Source organism: Chenopodium quinoa, unplaced genomic scaffold (genome assembly GCF_001683475.1).
Source record: "Chenopodium quinoa cultivar QQ74 unplaced genomic scaffold, ASM168347v1, whole genome shotgun sequence".
Taxonomy (NCBI): Eukaryota; Viridiplantae; Streptophyta; class Magnoliopsida; order Caryophyllales; family Amaranthaceae; genus Chenopodium; species Chenopodium quinoa.
The window spans coordinates 6,035,327-6,053,979 of NW_018745448.1; the positions used below are offsets into that span (position 1 = coordinate 6,035,327).

Consider the following 18,653-nt stretch of genomic DNA (forward strand, 5'->3'; position numbering starts at 1 on the left):
TTTTATATTTCACTCTATTTACCACTCACATACAAATTTTATCTAGGCGTCTGTGTCGATATTTTTGTTGCACATAATATGTAACAGATATAGTATTTTTGTTATAAAGTTGAGTTTTTTCCCTATAAAATTACCCACTTGACCCCATTAAAATTGATCAAATGTATTTTGACCCCGTTAAAATTTTTTCCTGTATCCGCCACTAGGGTATGGAGGTACCACTATTCACATCCGACCCAACCCGACCCATTGCCATCCCTAATTCTTAAATATATTCTTAGGGTGCGTTCTATTCACCTGATTTTTACTTATCTGAACTTATCTAAACTTATCTGAATTTATCTGATTTTATCAAAACTTATCTGGACTTATTAGCCCTTATTAGAACTTACTTTTGTTATAAATTAAACTTGGTAGTTATGATTAATCCTTAACACAACTTTTGGAACTTATTTTTCCTGAATATATGGAAATAAGGTGAACAAAATAGGGCCTTAATTAGAAGATATGTATTTTTTCTTTGTAAACGTAATTATTAGTTATGCGTATTAGGTCAAAGAATAGGGTTAAGGCCGGTTAGGCAATTATCTACCAATTGTGTAATCTTTATTATAAGAGCTTTGTAAAACTATCAGGGTTATTAAATTGATCAACAATTATATACTATACAAAGTATATTTTACCAATATTCTCTCTTATTATTTAATTGCTACAATATGACAAATTTAAATTTTGTTGTTGTAAATTGTAACTAGCTATTTTTTGCGCATTCAAATTAAGGTGTTACTTTCTTCTAACAATGGGTGAAGAAGGACTACAGTCTACAGATTGACTTAACTTGATGGCCTGGGGTTGGTTAACAAGAGTCATGTGAGGGTATGACAGTATGACTTGGCATTAGAACTATCAGCACTGTCAAGACTTTGCATCAGAACTAGCAGCACTGTCAAGGGCAGCTGACATGCCAAGGGATAAAAAAATAAAAAAAATAAAAATAAAAATAAAAATAAAAATAATAATAATTAAAAAAACCACAAATACCAGCAATTTCCAGCATTAGTGGCTTGGCTCGCTTAGGCGGCTGGTGTGGAGGATTTTTGCTGCTGGCTCTGCCTGTTTCTAGACATTTGCTGCATAGAAACTTGGACTAGAAGTAAGGCTGAACGTGGGCCTCATAATTTGTTTTTCTTTGTATTAGGATACAAAAAAATCATAGAACTTTTGAGTACATATAAAATATTGTAGATGTTTCAAAAAAAAAAAAAAAAAAAAAAAAAAATATATATATATATATATTATTAGATTGTAGATATTTAAACTATTTAGAACTCAACTCAAACCCCCCTTGTCAAAAAATAAATAAATAAATAAATAAATAAATAAATAAATAAAAAACTCAAACCCCCTAGATCTGATGAAACCATGTCAGGTGAGTATATAGTTTTCGAACAACTCATAATACAGATTTAGATGATTGGTCAGAAAGCCAATTCTGTAACGAGATCCAAGACCATAAATCAAAAGTAGACGGGTATTCTATTTGTTACAAGTTCATCTGCTAGAAGATATTTGATTGATGACAAAATTATACTTCCTTTGTTTTTCTTTTAGATGCAACACACCCTTTAGCACGGTAATTAAGAAAGGTGGGGTTTACATGATATAATAAACTTTAAAATAGGATGAGTGATTATTAGGAGTGTAATTTAATGGGTCATGTGCTTTAAATAAGGAAAATAGTATAGATTTTCCCTAAAGTAACTTTCCTTTTATTGTGACATGTACTTTTTAGAAAAGTGTTGCAAGTAAAAGAAAACAGAGAAAGTAATACTGATTTGTTTCTCATTATGTCAAGATTTAAGATACATTCACAAAGCTAGTATGAAACTAAAAAAAGAATTGATCTACTGTTGTCTTGTACTAGGGTAGGAGAGGGTGCTGATATGGTCAAGTTCCCATACAAGAGAAGGTTAGTGTAATAAATAATTGAATTCGAGTACAATTAGTTTGCTGATTTCAGTGACTTTTTAAGACTTCGAAGCACGCTCCACATAAACGTTGAAACAATGAAGAGGAGAATGCCTGTTATAATAGCATACTTGAGGCCAAGATTCACTAGCAGAATGACAAGAAGTCCAGCACCCACCACACCAAAGAAATTTGCTGTTACAGCAGGCCGGAAGGGCATATCCAGCACGGAAGCAATGATAGCAGTCCATGCTCCAGTACCAGGAAAAGGCACTGCTACAAACAACATCAAACCAAGCCATTGGAACTCTTCCACCGGTCCAGCCTTCTCTTTGGCCCTCTCAAATAGCATGTCCAGAAATCTCGATGCTGTATGGTTCTTCCCAGCAACAAAAGTGGCAAACTTCTTTAGGTAGAGAATAATGAAAGGAACTGGAACCATGTTCCTGTGATTACATACATAACCGAATTAGATCAGCCCAATGTCAATCAAATATCTATATTTTCCCTGACATTATTCATGTTTCTCCCATGATTCATATTGGTGACTAGGACAAACTTAATTTTATAACAAGAAAAGATACAAAAATTCATGTTATATACAGTAAACTGAACAGAGTGAATTTTCAAAATCACAAAGAAGAAGCTCCCCCCAAACACGTAGCGAGACCAATTTTTGAAAACAGCTCAATAACCTCATTTATATGACCACTGACCAAAAATCCACATGGCCAGGTCGTGCATAACACTTTGAAGATGATAGCCACATAGCACAGCAGCTAGCAGATAAAGTTCCACTAAGGTGCCATTTTTTAACTTAAAACCTTAACCAATGCAGCAACATTTTCTATGCCTGGATAGCCTCATACATATGATCACTAACCCAAAATTACCACATGATCAGGTCGTGCACAACTCTTCAAATATGCTAACATTAGCTTAGCTGATAAATTTCTTCTTAGGTGCCACCTTATGAACTTAAAACCAAACCAACGCTGCAATATTTTCATACCGAAATTGGTTCAATTAGTCATATATGCAGCTTTATGTCTCATTTCTTGAATTTTCACTCTTTAACAAAACCATTCCCAATTGAGGCAACTGATCTTCATATCCTTTTAGTCATTAATGCTTCTTTTTTAATCTTTGTTGTGCAGACGGAGTGATAAAAGGGAAATGACACAACAGAATTCAATCGCGAGTCTCACAATATCACCTTTAAACATACTGCCAATCTTGAATAACTTACAATTCTTTCAATGCCACTCAGAAACTTATCTTGGTGTAACAAGAGCATTAAATTTATAAACTTGCAGGCACAATGATCTCAACATAACACTCCGAAATCAAGAATCGCATCAAGAAATTAGAATACGCACAAACAGCCAAAATTGATACCATGATCATAGTACTAAAACTCAATTAATTGCAAGGACATTTTCACCGATTCAAGCAAAGGAACTTTTGCGAGCAACTACAATACGAGATTTTGTCTGAGTACCACTACCAATAGCGGGAATCCAATAACAATTTCGATAACAATCAATAAGCACCAGAATTAATCAACCCCACAAAACATTTCTAATAGAAAAACAGTAATTACCCAATAACATAAAGAATGAAGAATAAAATGATGCAATCACTCACCCTAAAATTGATAAAACGGTGAGCAAAAGAGGATTGAGTTGCATCCAATAACCAACAGGAATAGCCCCACGAAGCTCAATAACAGGAAGAGTAGCAAGAGCAAATACAATAGCTTCATCAGGCCAACCAGAACCCCTTAAAAAGGTAGCAACTTTAACCCCAAAGCTCGAAGCTTTAATGGAGGAATCTTTAGCAATTACAGCGACAGTTGCAGCAGAAGCCTTACTATCTTTAGAAAATGCAAAAATTGTAAGAGAAACAGATGTCCAAAACAACACCCATAACACAGCTTTCAAGGGTTTTTCCCCAAAAATTGTTACCCCCAATTCGTTTGTTAGGGTATTTTCTGGATTTCTTGTTGCAGGTGCCCTTAATTTTGAGGGATGAGAGAGAAATTGAGGGTTAATTGTGAAATGGGAAGTGCCCTTTTGGAGGGTTATTAATGAAGGAGGTGAATTAGTGGTGTGAAGTTTGTAGTGTGTAATGGAGGAAGGAATTAGATGGGTTTTTTTGTTAAGGGGAGAGAAAGAGAATGAAGTGGTTGCTAGGAGACTGGAAGCCATTGTTGAGTTTGATTAGCAAGGGCCAAAGAATGGATTTTCAGGTGGTTTAAGGTTTTGCGAAGGGGATTTTGATTGCTATTTGTGGGATGTTTTTTTTTTTTTTTTTTTTTTTATACCAAGAGGACTAGCTTGTAATTTTCAAGCTAATAGCCAAAACATTGAAGGATAATTAAGGGTGTGTTTGGCATCATTGCTGTTTTTGTTTTTTTTTTTTATGTTTTTTACCCCAAAATAAAACAAAACAGTGTTTGGTAAAATAGCTTAAAATAACAACTTTACATCTATTTTGTAAAAACTACAACAATAAACCTAAAACATCTCAAAACAGTTTTTAGGGGTTTTTTAAAAATAAATAAATAAATAATAATAAAAAATATATATATATATATTAAAAAAAAAAAAAAAACCTATCAAAGCTACGCTTTTCATCAATGGTTTCTCCTTCAAATTCGATATTACATCTTTCTTCCTCAAACCTTAATCATTCTCAAGATTGAAGAAGCAAGCAATTATAGGTATAGAGTGTTCTCCTCTTTGATCTCTTTTCTTTAAAATTCATTTATAATCACCACATTTCTCCTCATTTTTCTTTCTACTTTGTTAATTTGTAAAGTTATTGATGTTTTGTTGTTAAATTTGGTTGTATTCAATTTCTTTCATCAAAATTGGTTATCTCTGTTCTTTATTTTTCTAAATTTTAATCGTTCTTTGTCTAATTTGTGTATAATTTATTTTGGGCTTTTATAATCGGGGCTTTTTTTCTGAAATAATATGAGTTTATGTTGATTATTTGTTAGTATAAATTGAATAATTATATCATGTTGCAAATTGAATTACTTGAATTTGTGGGCAGAATATCAGATCAATTCTATGTAGTATCGATTTGAGTATCGATCTGGTGATCTGGTTGTGTGAGTTGGGTTTGGAGTTCAGTCTACGAATAGCTTCCATTGCTAATTAAGTGTAGGCCATAGACATTTGATAAAATTGGGTATGTAATTGACGATTCCCATGTCTCTGATCTATTGCTCTGTCAAGAATATATACTGCTCTAGTACTTAGAAATAGTGCCTCCTTGAGCAAATGAAAACATTACTTACAAAATAAACATTACTTACAAAATAAACTACTTGTACAGTACAAATTTTTAAATGGACCTGATTCACACTAATTTTGTTGTGAACCACTAACATTAGAGTAACTATGGTTTTTTATCAATAAAAAAAAGTCACTATAATAATAATAAAAAAAAAAGGTCACTATGTTGTCATTTTGGTAATATATAGGCGTTATTTTTTTAATGAAATATTTTATACACTGGTCAATATGAATAATAAAGGTCACTATTTTAAAATTAGGGTCATAACGTCGTACTTTAAGTTCACAATAATATTAATCGTTGTACAAATTTTAATAATGGTTACTATGTTAAAAATAAGGGTCACTATGTTAAAAAAGGATCACTATGTTCAATATAATGTCAGATGTGTGTATAAAACTCGAGTCCACAATAATAATATTGTAGACCAGGTTCACGCAAGTCTTTTTGCTTGTACAATACTATTAGGAAAAAGTTATCTCTTAAACTTCCTATAACACGACCCATCTTCTTACACTTTTTTTTTTTTAATAGATCTTCTTACACTTTGTTTCCATATATCTTAAACTTCCTTTGTTCATACAATATGCCGATGAAAATGTCAAATTAGAAGAAGATGCAATCAACAACAATGGATCTGAGGACTAGTGACTCCTTCTATAAGTCAGCAAGAACTTCAATGAATGACTCAATTTCAAGATCGTTTGGCAACACGATTGTGGGAAAGACAAATTTCACAATGAAAGTTATCAACGAGAAATAAATATTACATTGCATTTGACTATTTTATTGTTACTTTTTTTTCGTAGTTCGTTGTTGTAGACACCCATTTGTGTCTCCCCAAAACCAAACCCAGTGATGAGTACCTTTCACATCGAATCATAATCGAATGAAGTAAAAGTGTGGAAAGTCTAGTGTTGCAGTTAGTTTTTATTTCTGTCTTTCTCTCTGTTTTTGAAAACCTATTTTAAGAAAATAACCAATCCAGTTTGGTTTGGTTCATGGCAAGGGTACACTAATAGTTTAGTTGGATGGGGTTTGAAAAGAGCTTTCCAACGATATATTATAAGCTCAATTCTAATGAATAATGAGGAAGTTATGGCCAAATTACTAAACTGGACCCGGTTGGATCTTTATATGCGGCCCAATGATCTAGAGGAGGGCCTATTATTGATTTATCATTCCTAATGCAATTAGAATTGATTATAGTCTTCTAGATTCTTCTAGAAGGTTCTTTTAAATCCTAATTTGATTAGCATTGATAAATTGACTTTAGTTGACTTTTAAGAGTTTTAATCAGAATAAAAGACATGTTTTTAAGGAATATACGATTTTGCCCTCTCGTACGGTTAAATTTTATCAAAATAAGAAAACACGTGGAAAACTGATTGTAGCGTCTGGCGACTAGACCAGCGTCTGGAGATGGACCTGACGTCTGGCGACAGACCTGGCGTTTGGCGCTGCACTCCAGCGTTTGGCACAGGCGCGTGTTTGGCGCTGCAGTCGTGTTTTATTCTTTTCGAAACTCTGATTCGTTTTTTATCATATCCGGCTGATTTTCTTTATAAATAGCCTCCTAAAATTATGTTTTCAATCATCAACATCTATCAATTCTTTTCACCAACTCTCATCAAAAATCTCTTGATTACTCTTTCTCTCTCTTTTCTAAACTAGCCTTTTGCATACAAAATTCCGCATTCAAAAGATCTAGACACACCTAGCCAAGTTCGAAGTTGCCTTCGCCTAGACGTGAAAGGTTTTATATTTCTGAGGGTTTGGTCCCAAATATCTCTTTCAATTATTTAATTTAATTGTTTGATTATTATTTTCCTTGAAGTTACTAACGCGTGTATTTTGTTATTAGAAAGAGATACGAGGCGTCCAAGTAAGTACTTTAATTGATTTATTGATATTATGATATAGAAATCATGTCTAGATTGTTATTATGGTTCCTAGTGTCATGTTAGGGCGTTTTGATCTTCTAAGTATCATGTTTAGGGTAACAACTATAATTTCTAATATCAAATATGACAATTGTGATTCATGCGATGCTTCCTATTCTTTTCCTAATATTCATGTTAGTATCATGTTAGGGTTAAAGCTTTGATCTTTATTGTTAGTGACATGCTAGGGGTTGTTATTAATCTTGTTATTATCATGTCTAGGATCTTGCTATTATGCTTTAACATGATTGTTATGATTATTGTCATGATTATGATATTTTTATGATTATTATTATGTTGCTTGATATATATTTATTATTGTTATTGCTTGATCACACCTTTTATGCATGTTTAAAGGGAATTTGTACTTGTAATCACACTTAATAAAATTATTAATAATCTTGTTAGGGTTAATTTGATTATAATTCAAGTGATCGCCAATAATATTTTTGTTTGTGCATTAATATTCAACCAACATATATAGATAAACAGGTTTAGGGTAAACCTATTGATTGCATGTTAGTCAGAAAGCGCACATGAATACGATCAGAATAAAGTAGAGGTCTATTATTAGGGTAGGTTCAATCTATTTTAGGTTGGATTTGTACTTCATCCCCGAACTACCAGTCATGGTTCCAGGCCTATTGGAGCTGACGGTCTCCTGGATCGTTAAGGGGTGTAACCTTCACCTCGTGAACGGTTTACAAGTTCCTAAAACTTGTTGGCGACTCTTTTGCTCTATCTTCTTTCCCTTTAGACGCCACCGTAATTTAGTGTATGATCACAGTGGGGTTCAAGTTTGGGGTAATGCTTGAAATATTCCCTACAATTGTTCCTTATAAATTTTGTTATAACCTTATTCAATCAATAAATTTAGGAAAATTTGTCAGAAAAAACCTTTTAAAAGGCTCATTTTGCGAGAAAAAACCTTTTAAAGCATTCTTTGTTAAAAAAAACCACCACGATCATTTTTTTGTTGAATGAAACCTGAGCCCTCTTTTCCGTCATTGACCAAGTATTTCAGGCGTTGAGTCTTTAATTTAAATTTCCTACTTGCAGCCTACAGTAACTACCTTTTCCCTCCTTTTTTTTTGTCTTCCTTATTTCTCTCCTATATATAGTCTAGGTTAGCCCTCCCAAATTCTATTAATTCCAATTTAGGGAAACTTTTCCCCTAAAATCAGATCAATTAATTGGTAAAATAGGGTTCTTCCTCAATTTCTTTCTCAGTTTTTGTATTCAAATCTCCAATTGCGTTCTTCTCTTATATCTAATATAATACCTCTGTTTTTTGTTTAATTTTGTAGGTAAAATGGTGAATTGCGGCTGTGGCTTTCCCTGTGCGAAGAGGACCTTCTGGACTCATGATAATCCGGGAAGAAGGTTTGAGGCTTGCAAAAAGTACAACCACGACACTGGAGAAAGAGGTTGCAACACTTTCAAATGGCTGGATGAGGAGCAAACAGAGTGGCAACGTGAGGTGATTAATGTATTACTTGCTGAGAGGCATAGGAGGGCAACCGAGTTGACTATTGTGAAGGCTAGACTTTCTTGCCTTGAAGATCACAATATTCTTCACAGGGGAATGCAAAGAAGCTTTGTTCCATAAATGCTGGGGGGTATAAGCTAGCTGTCTTTTGTGTTGTTGTCTCTGTGTTTGTTAGTGTGGTGTTGATGAAAATGTTTGGGTAGTTAGAATGCTAGGTCTGCTGGTTTGGTAAGTATGTAGGGGTTAAAGCAAGGTTGGTAAGTTGTTGATTTTAGCTAAGTAGACTTTGTTATTTTGGTGGGGGGGGGTTAAGTTAAGTGAAATGCTAAGAATGTGGTGTATTTTGTACCCCTTTTATGAAATCAAAAAACAAGCTTTTGGTATCAATCATATTTTGGTTCATGTTCATTACTTACTCCTTTATCCTATGATGAATATTGGTATAACTATCCCAAAAAAAAGGAAGCAAAAACTATATATTTAAAGCTACAAGAATCTTCGAATCATACATAACATATCACAAGTTGATGTGATCATAAGCAGATCTCCACATCATGAGTTTGTTCACAAAAAATTAGTTTCAAGTAGCAATATTGTTGAGCTAGTTAAACAAATAATAATAAAAAAAAAGCCTAGCAACATTGATCACATAAATACTTTCATGACCAAGTACACAATTCAAATTGTTTTACAAAAAAAATTGAAAGTTAAGCTTCATGGCAATATGGCATTAGCATTCTAGGTCCCATGTGGTGCAGAGAGTAAGATGGACTGTTGTGAAGCTTGAGATGAGTTAGCTTCTGCTGCTTGCCCTGCTCTTGGTTGCCCTGCTTCTGCAACTTTCTTTGGTTTTCCTGGAGGCCTCTTTGGCTTTTCAACAGGTGGAGTAGGGCACTTATTCTTGTAATGCCCCAACCCACCACAGTTAGAGCATTTGTTTTTCACCTTTGCCCTCTTCACATTCTTCATTTTCTTTTCTTCTCTTCTCCTGCTTCTTTCTTTCTCTTTTTACTTGAAGGCCTTCCAAGTAAGTTTCTGTGAGCAGGAGGTAATGGTCTTGGATAAGGGGTGACTTCCCATTTTTGATGACCTGGCATTGCTTTAAAGGTTGGAGCATATGTCTTGGTGTATGTCTCCACATGATAAGCTGGGTGAATGAATTGCTCTATGTCAAGCCTTCTCAATTGAATACAGGCTAGAGCATGCCAGCAAGGAATACCCATAAGTGTCAATCTGTTGCAGCTGCAGGCTTTGGTTTGTAGGTTGACAACATAAGTGTCTTCTAAGTCATCAACTTCAAATTCCATCAAGTCAGCTTGAGTAACCCTCATGTTTGACACTTGTTGCAAACCTCTATGCACAAACTTCAAAATTGTTGGCATTATCAAACCAGTGAAATGCTTGAGCCCTTCTTTTTTATGCAAAAAATCTTCCCATAACCTATTTTCTTACCCACTCCATCAGCTGTAGAATAGGCTTTGTTCTAGCTTCCCTAAGAACATTGTTGAAGCTCTCACAACAATTGTTCAATAGCATCCCTGACTTGGAGTGAGAGCTAAACTTGTGTCTTGACCAATGAGCAGGTGGAATGGCATTTAAGTAGTTGTATGCATCTGCACTCATCTTCTTGATCTGTTCCATATGCTGCTTGAAATGATGTTGTGGACCACATAACCAACAATGCATAAGTACACTCTTTGAATAATGATGCATATGTAACCAAACAATAATACACTCTGCCTTTTACCTCTGTGGTTGACCTTGCAGCTTTCCAAAAATGTTCCTTGTAGACAGTCCCAGGGAATTTGTTTTTGAAGTTGCTCCAAATATGCCTACAACAGTACCTAGTATCTGCAACAGGCATCACTGTAGCAAATGAATCCAATAGACCCTGTTTTAAATGTTCCAGCAAGCAATAAGCATACTTCCTCAGCTTTTAATATAAAAAATAGACTAACTTGTAATCAAAATAACTACCTTTTTCCTGTCACTCATGTAAGTGAGTTCATCAGCTTCATGAACCCAAGTGACACTGTCTGCAACTGATGCTATGTCCTTCCTCAATATCTCCAAAAACCATGTCCAAGTCTCTCCATTTTCTACCTCTACAACTGCCCAGGCTACAGGGAAGATGTTGTTGTTGCCATTTTTCCCTACTGCTGTCAGAAGGATGCCTGGATATGCCCCCTTCAAGTGAGCACCATCCACTCCCAAGATAGGTCTGCATCCTGCCATGAATCCCTGCTTGCAGGCTTGCAAGCACACATACAACCTTTGGAAAACAGGTTGGGGGTTTTGCACTCCATCTACCTTCACCACTGTTGTACTACCTGGGTTATACTTCAATATGGAAACAGCATAATCCCACACCTGCTCATATTCTAAGTCTACATCCCCAAAAATCATCTTGAAAGCCCTCTGCCTAGCATACCATGCTAAATAGTACCCTATTTCCACTCTACACTCTCTCCTGTCCCTTTTAATGAATGCACCTAACTTCCATGTGGGTTCCACTACTAAAATTCGGCCATTTTGCGACCGTTTTTCTACGACCGTCATGGAAACGATCGCAAAAAATGATATTTGCGACCGTTTTTGGGTTATAAAACGGTCGCAAAGGTATTTTAATATATTTTAAAAATAAAATACATATGAAAAATAATTCAAAATTAAATTAATTTGGTTGCGACCGTTAGAAGCGGTCGCAAAATGCACCAATTACGACCGTTTCTCAAACGGTCGCAAAATTACGACCGCTATTACCGGTCGCAAGGATGCTTTTTTATTTTATTTTAAAAAAAGGTATAAAAAGGTCCACTCCTAACCCTAATCAGTTGATAGCCGCTCACTCTCTCTTTCCTCTCTCTCCTCACGCCTTTCTCCTCTCTCTTTCCTCCTCTCTTCTTCTTCTCTTTCCTTTATCCTTTATCTAATCTGTTTCCTCTTCTCCTTCTTCTCTTCTTGTTATCCCCGATCTCTTTCCTCTTTTCCTTCTTCTTATTCTTATGTCTTTATGCTCCATTAACCGGCGTTTGCATCACCATTTCCTCCATATTTGCTATCTTTTTCTACATTATTTTTTCTTTATTTTCGATTTCGAATTTTTGCAACAAACAATTTGGGTGTTCGGATTTTCGTTTACAGCTGAATAATTTTGGTGTTCATAGTCGAATTCGACCATGAAAATTCCAGATCTGGAGTTTTCATGGTCGAATTTGACCATAAAAACCCAAAGAGGATGAAATATTTGTTAAGGTATGTTGATTTCTCTGGAAATTTTGGGTTTTTTTTCGAATTTCCATGTTTGGTTTTGTTTGATTTTCGTTAAATTTAGTTATCATTCATTTTTATGATTTTTATTTTGTTTTTGTTTGAATCGGTAGTTTAGAATGCTTTTCTTTAGTTTTTGTTTGATTTATAATGATTAAGTTTTGTTCATTTTGGTTTTGATGTTCATGATAAATTTGTTTATTTTTTGTGATTTTGATTCATTCGTTTTTTTTTGTTAAATTCGTTAATTTTTTTTTCCTTATTTTGATTTTTTTTTATAATTTTTGTTTATTTTAAATTTTGAATTTGATATTCATATGAATTTTTGGTTTTATGTTTAATTTTACAATTTTGTCGGTTTAGTTTTGTGGGTCTTTTTTGTTATATATTTATTTTTGTGGGTAAAAATTTGGGTGGCTGGTGCCTGGTGGTGGCGGGTGGAGTTGGTTCGTTTGGGTAGGATTTTTTGGTGGGGGCTGGGTGGAATATGCAGACAGTTGGTGGTGGTGGGTGGATTTCGCTTGGGTGGGACCTAACGGTGGTGGAGTTGGTTTGGGGGGAGTGGTGGTGACGCTGCTGCCTGAGAAGTACTGGCAGTGATTGACTTTTTTTGTTGTTTTCTTAAAACTTTTAGCGACCGCCATAAGCCGTCGCTAAATTCAAGATTTGCGACCGGTACATATGGCAGTCGCAATTCTGAGTATTTGCGACCGTTTATAGGTTGGTCGTTGAAAATAGTAAAAACGGTCGCAAAAAATCTGCGACCGTCAAACGGTCGCAATATTGTTTTTTTTGCGACCAGGAGAATAACGACCACCATGTTACGACCGTTGACGGTCGCAATTATGTTTTGCGACCGTTTTTGCTATTTTCAGCGACCGTTTGAGGCGGTCGCAATTTCGCCGAATTTTAGTAGTGGTCATCCCTCCAGTCTTCAAGGTACCTCTCAGCTAGGTACTGTGAAGTTATCTTTGAATTCTTATGTTGGTGCCCACATATATGCTTAAGCCTTAGACTCTTAATTTGCCAAGTTGCCTCACCTTTTAACTTTCTGTAATGTATCTTAAACTTACACTTTCTGTTTGCCTTACATGTACATTCCAAAATCCTAGCCCTCTTCCAAGGACACCCACATCTATGAGCACAATATGCACTCACCCTTTGGTTGTTGTTATGTAGAAAATAATAATCATAAATATGGTCAATAGCATGATACTGTAAAGCCCTCCTAAAGCACTTGTTAGTTGGGAACTTCAAGCCCTTAGTCAACACCACTTTGCCTTTAAAATCAACCTCTGGGTTGAACTCAGGATACACTAGCCCCTCATCATCTGAACCTACCTCACTGACAACTTCACCATCTGAATCCACAATGTCCTCATCATTCCCAATCTGCAAACCATCCTCAACATCATATCCACCATCATCATCTAAAGCTTCCTTTGATAGACCCCCTAAACTCTTAGTCACCCTCTCTTGTATGTCATGATCTACAAACTCATCAAACAAATCATCATCATCTTTGTCCTCATATTCATTTTCACTTAAGTCTGCATCATCTTCCTCAAGATCCTCACCCCCTGCTAGCTGCTCACCTACTGGTAACTCCTCACCCCCTGTTAATTGTTCACCTACTGGTAACTCCTCACCCCCTCCAAAATCATCACCCCCTGCTAACTCCTCACCCAGTGATAACTCCTCAATCCCTGCTAACTGTTGGTTGCCTATTTCTGGGTTGGTTTCTGGCAAAGTAGACAGTGTAGGAAGAACCCCTAATTCTGGAAGAACAGGGAAGCTATTGGCAGAATTGGAAGGGGTACTTATGTCAATGATTTGGGTCGGTGGTTTTTTGGATGCAGAAAGAATTGGAAGCTTTGTTTTTTTGGAGTGGAGAACATTTCCAAAAACAGTTTGGTCAAAACCACTTTGAGTACCAGGAAACTCAGATCTAGGGTTTTTAGTTTGGGAGTCATGCTTTTTTTGTGTTTGTGGTCCCCCCTCTACAATACTTAATGACTCACTAACCCCATTTCTTGCCATCTCACTGCCTTTTCCACTTGTGCTCTCACTATCTGAATAAAAACCTACACCTGGCTCATACATTAACCTCATATTCCTATTAACATCATCCACCTTCTCTGCATGCACAACATAGAGGTGATAAAAGCCATCTTTCTCAGGTGCTTCTAGAAACTCTGCTATGTCCTTATCTCCCTCTATTCTAGCCCTCCCAGTGTGTAAAGAACATCCCTTTTTCCTATACCAAATTTCCCCAATCTCATCAAAGCCTAAATCAGACTTAATCCAGTGTGCAAACTCAAAAAACAAACCTCCTCCACATTCACACGCAATGTTATCCCCCACTTTGTTGGGTCTACATCTGGTTTTCTCTCATAAGTTGTAGTATTTTCTTAGTCACAAAATGACCACCATAATACATCCTAATGTTAATGGGTTCCATGAATTTAAATCGAGGTTCAAACACATTCACTCTACCATTAAACCTGACAAACACATCAACAACAACAAAATTCCAGAAATTCAATAATCTAGGGCAACAATTTCACAATTCTAATCAAATTTTAAGCAATCAACACAAGTTCGCATGTATCATTTACGCCATCACAAGTCAAAATCAACAATCAACCAACAAAAATTAGGATAATTATGTTCAATTTACGCTGATTTTTGGTGATATACTCTATCAATTGACATCCAAATTGCGCAAATGAAGACATACCTGGGTTTGTACTTCACTACGTAATTGGGAAACTTTGAATTGCGTCCAAGCGTCGTCTTCCTTTGTCCTTTACCCATTGAAAACAGTAAAAAAAAAAGGTGAGCAACTTTGCTGGTCTTCAACGAAGTAAAACCCCAATTTTTTTGGGCTAATTTCAACTTTAAAAGAGATTACTTTACACTTACCTTATTTAATTGTTCTTGTATTAATGGTGAGCAGAGTGAGAGAGAGAAAAACCCATTTTGATTTGATAGTTTAGCAGAGCATTCATGGAGGAGAGGAGACAAAGAGAGAGAGAAACAGAGAGAGAGGAGAGAGAGAAACAGAGCACATAAGTTAGAGGGAAAATTAGGGGAATAAAATAAAAAGGGGAGTGCAAGTAACAAAACAAATGGCAACAAGTAGGAAATTAAAGGAGTCAATGCCTGAAAGTCTTGGTCAATACTTGCTCCATTTTCATTTTTGAAAGCTTTTATAATATTTGATTCATTTCTCACACTTAGTGGACCCAACATAATACTCTCTCTGCTCCTATTCTTTCACTGCCGAAAAAGAGAGATCAGGCTTCATTCAACAAAAAAAATGATTGTGGTGGTTTTTTTTTAACAAAGAATGCTTTAAAAGGTTTTTTCTTGCAAAATGAGCCTTTTAAAAGGTTTTTTTTGACAAATTTTCCATAAATTTATTATTGAAATATATGTATATTTCTTTTTGTGAAAATAAATAAGCAGCTATAGGTAGTATAAGAGTTGATTAAAGCTATAAATTATTTGGTAGTATGAGAGTTGATTGTAAACTCAAAATTGAGAAATGAAAATAGTTTTTAAAAACAAAGAATTAAAAACTAAAACTAGTTTTCAGTTTTGAAAAAACAAAAAACTGAAAACTGAAAATGATGCCAAAAGAACCCTAAATAATTAGCTTGGCTTAGAAATTAATTTTCTTCTTTTTTAAAAAAAAGAAATTAATTTTCTCTAATAAAATATTAATGATTGACATTTAGCTTAACCATTGTGGTATAGATTAGCTAGAAGGAAGAATAGTTTTGCAATCCTAGGTGGCATGGCGACAATTAGCTTGCTATTGGAGTTGCTCTTAGTCGTAGACTAAGTATTTACAATGTGTAAATAAGCGTTACTTTATGTATCAACAATGCAAATACACATTATAATAGAATTAACAAAAAAAAAACTATCAAAATTTTGACTATATTAAGAAAAGGGAACACTAAACACTAATTTAATTTGATCAAAGGACATTGGCATAGATTAATCTATCTAGTTAAGAATTAAGATCATGATACAACTTTTATTCAAACTCCTCCATAAGGACAACATTTCACCACTATCCTCCAAAATTCTAATGTATTCATTTATTTTTTTGATAAATATAAATAATAACCTCTCAAATCACCTAAAATTGATTTTACTACCTTTTTTTTTTTTGTTTATTTAGAATAATCAACCCTTAAAGTAATAAAAAATTACAAATTCACCCACCACTCAACATAAAGTTATTAATTTTCGTATCAAAACTTAGTCTACTAAGGTTTTGGGGCCACTTTGGTCCTTTGTTTTTTTATAAAATAAAAATAAAATATAATATAATAAAACTATCAATACATATCATTTTGAGAAAATTCAAGTTAATACCCTTGATAAACATTTTTTGTAATTCTAAAATACTAATAAAAAAATGTGGTCCCCACTCACGTGTACTGGTTTGTCAAAAAATGAAGGAAACGTGCACTTCACATATGTTATGTAAAGGTTGTTAGCTTAACTCAACTTGAGTTAAAGGGATGTAATAAAAAAAACCTTGTGATTTCTCTCTCCTTTGACTTAATCTGCCATTGATGTAAAGGGTGTTAGCTTAATTCAACTTGAGCAAGGAAAAGGAGCTCTACAAATTCTGCCATTGTTCGATTTTAAACTTGGTGGTTAGCAAATACCTTTCCCTAAAGGGTTTGTGTGTGCCCACTTTACATATACTTCATTAGTAGGGTGTCTAGAGGTTCGGCCGGTCGAATTATCATCGCAAAAAAAGCGGCGATATAGGTGGTCGATTGGAGCTCAACGTGCCATGGGAGGAGAGAGATCAAATAAAAAAAAAAACCCACAGAGCAACGACGACGACTAACACCCGGACTACTGGATGAAGGTGTTCACTGATTTCGAAGACAACAACTTGAAAGATCCAAAGTAACCATGATTAACCCTTCTCTACTAACGACGTTCAGCGAGAGTTAAAAGCCAAAATTCTTTGTTGTGACCCACAATTGCCAAAGCTGCCCTTTCTTTTAAACAGTAAATGACTACAACGCCCCTAGATAAACAAGCCTGGTTTATCTAGGATATCAGATTATCAATCGAGGCCTGCTTCCTATCTATTCCACTAACTTTTGATTCCTATTTTTTTTTTTAGCTAGCCCTATTTTATAACCTTGAAAAACAAATTATGTTTATCAAATGACATTTTCGTAAATAAGTTGCATTGAAAGTTGTGTTTTTTTTTTATTAAAAATATATTTTTTTTATGTTTGTGGGCCATTATGCATGACAAGTTGGACAAATTTTTGGAGTTAACGGTGTAACTCATCGTTTGTTACTATTCATCTTCTTGCTCCCATTTTTTCTCAAATCTTCCACCGGCACCACCACCATAGCCACCATTTGGTCCACTACCATTACACCGACCACCATCTGAAACCCATCAAAGCCACCACCCTTTATCCGCCTTCCGCCAAGCAAACCCACAAAAGCCTTCCTCTTCGTCCCTTCTTCTTCCTCTTCTTCCCGTAGTCCTCCTCTTCTTCATCAACAATGGCCACTTCGCAGCAAAACAAAAAGACATCCTACTAGATTAGAGGGTAAATTAGGGTGATATCAACCCCTTGGGGCCTGTTTTCTTCAGCTTAATTTCTATTCAGTTCAGTTCAATTCAATTTATCTCCAATCAGTCCAGTTCATTTTATTTCAATTCAATTCAATTTAGCTCCAATCAATTTGGTTCAGTTCAATTCAGTAAATCAGAACAGGCCCTTAGGGTAAGCCTTTCAATTGCAATGCCATTTTGGTGGTGGTGCCGTGGAGGAAGAAGTGGTTTATGGGTTTGGGACTTTGGATTTCAGATTTCCACCATTAAAATTGAAGGATGAATGAGGATAGAGAAAACAACAAAAAGGTTGAAGGACAAGAGAGAAAATCAGAAAATACCACAATGTTGGAGGAAAGAGAAAAAATAGTTACCCAAAAGTTAGATATAATTTACATATACACCATTATTTTCTCTTTTTTTTGGTTATAAACTTGTATTTTCTCATTTTCAAGGGGACCTATTATGGCCTTGTTTGGCAAGTGGCTGTTGGCTGGTTCACTTGGCTTGTTTGACCAGCTGGTATGTTTGGCTGTTTATAATGGCTTTTGAAATTGGCGGTTAAAGCTGGTTGTTTATAAAAGTATTTGATAAATTAATTGTTGGTAGTTGGCTGTTTATTAGATAATTTGTGGGTCAATAAGCCAAAAGCCAACAAAAAAGCTACTCAAAGCAGCTTTTTCATTTTGGCTTAAAAGCCAACTTTTTCACTGGCTAAAAAGCCAATTACCAAACACATTTTTTTGCTGTTTGACCTCATAAAAAAACCAAAAGCCAAAAGCTAACCAAAAAGTCATTTACCAAACATGACCTATATTTTTTTTTGGTGTTTTTTTTATACTACCTCTGTTTTTTTAGCTGACACCTTTCCATAATCACACTTGTCAACGCATGTTTTTATGCTTAATATCACTAATTATCAAGATTGTAAAATTATAAAAATGGGATATTATAAAAAATACATCGAGACAATTCAAACAAATTCCCATTTGGCTATATTTTATCGCACTTATAACTCACAAAAGTGAGTCAAAGTGTAGTGTGTGAATAGTATAAAAGT

At 34.9% G+C, this 18,653-nt stretch overlaps 2 protein-coding genes and 1 long non-coding RNA gene across 3 annotated transcripts; 1 reads left to right on the plus strand and 2 right to left on the minus strand.

Moving 5' to 3' along the window:
• Positions 1 to 1,825: 1,825 nt before the first annotated feature.
• On the minus strand, positions 1,826 to 4,286 carry LOC110713673. Its single transcript, XM_021892132.1, has 2 exons — positions 3,616 to 4,286; positions 1,826 to 2,414 (listed from the first exon to the last, which is right to left on the minus strand). Exons 1-2 carry the CDS (start codon positions 4,176 to 4,178, stop codon positions 2,003 to 2,005), a joined length of 975 nt encoding a protein of 324 aa, XP_021747824.1. The 5' UTR covers positions 4,179 to 4,286; the 3' UTR covers positions 1,826 to 2,002.
• Positions 4,284 to 9,119, plus strand: LOC110713675. Its single transcript, XR_002510029.1, has 3 exons — positions 4,284 to 4,693; positions 7,142 to 7,162; positions 8,528 to 9,119. It is a non-coding gene; the product is annotated as an uncharacterized LOC110713675 (long non-coding RNA).
• A 328-nt stretch (positions 9,120 to 9,447) lies between these two features.
• On the minus strand, positions 9,448 to 11,268 carry LOC110713735. Its single transcript, XM_021892182.1, has 5 exons — positions 10,687 to 11,268; positions 10,457 to 10,600; positions 10,162 to 10,353; positions 9,702 to 10,073; positions 9,448 to 9,609 (listed from the first exon to the last, which is right to left on the minus strand). Exons 1-5 carry the CDS (start codon positions 11,266 to 11,268, stop codon positions 9,448 to 9,450), a joined length of 1,452 nt encoding a protein of 483 aa, XP_021747874.1.
• Positions 11,269 to 18,653: the final 7,385 nt, after the last annotated feature.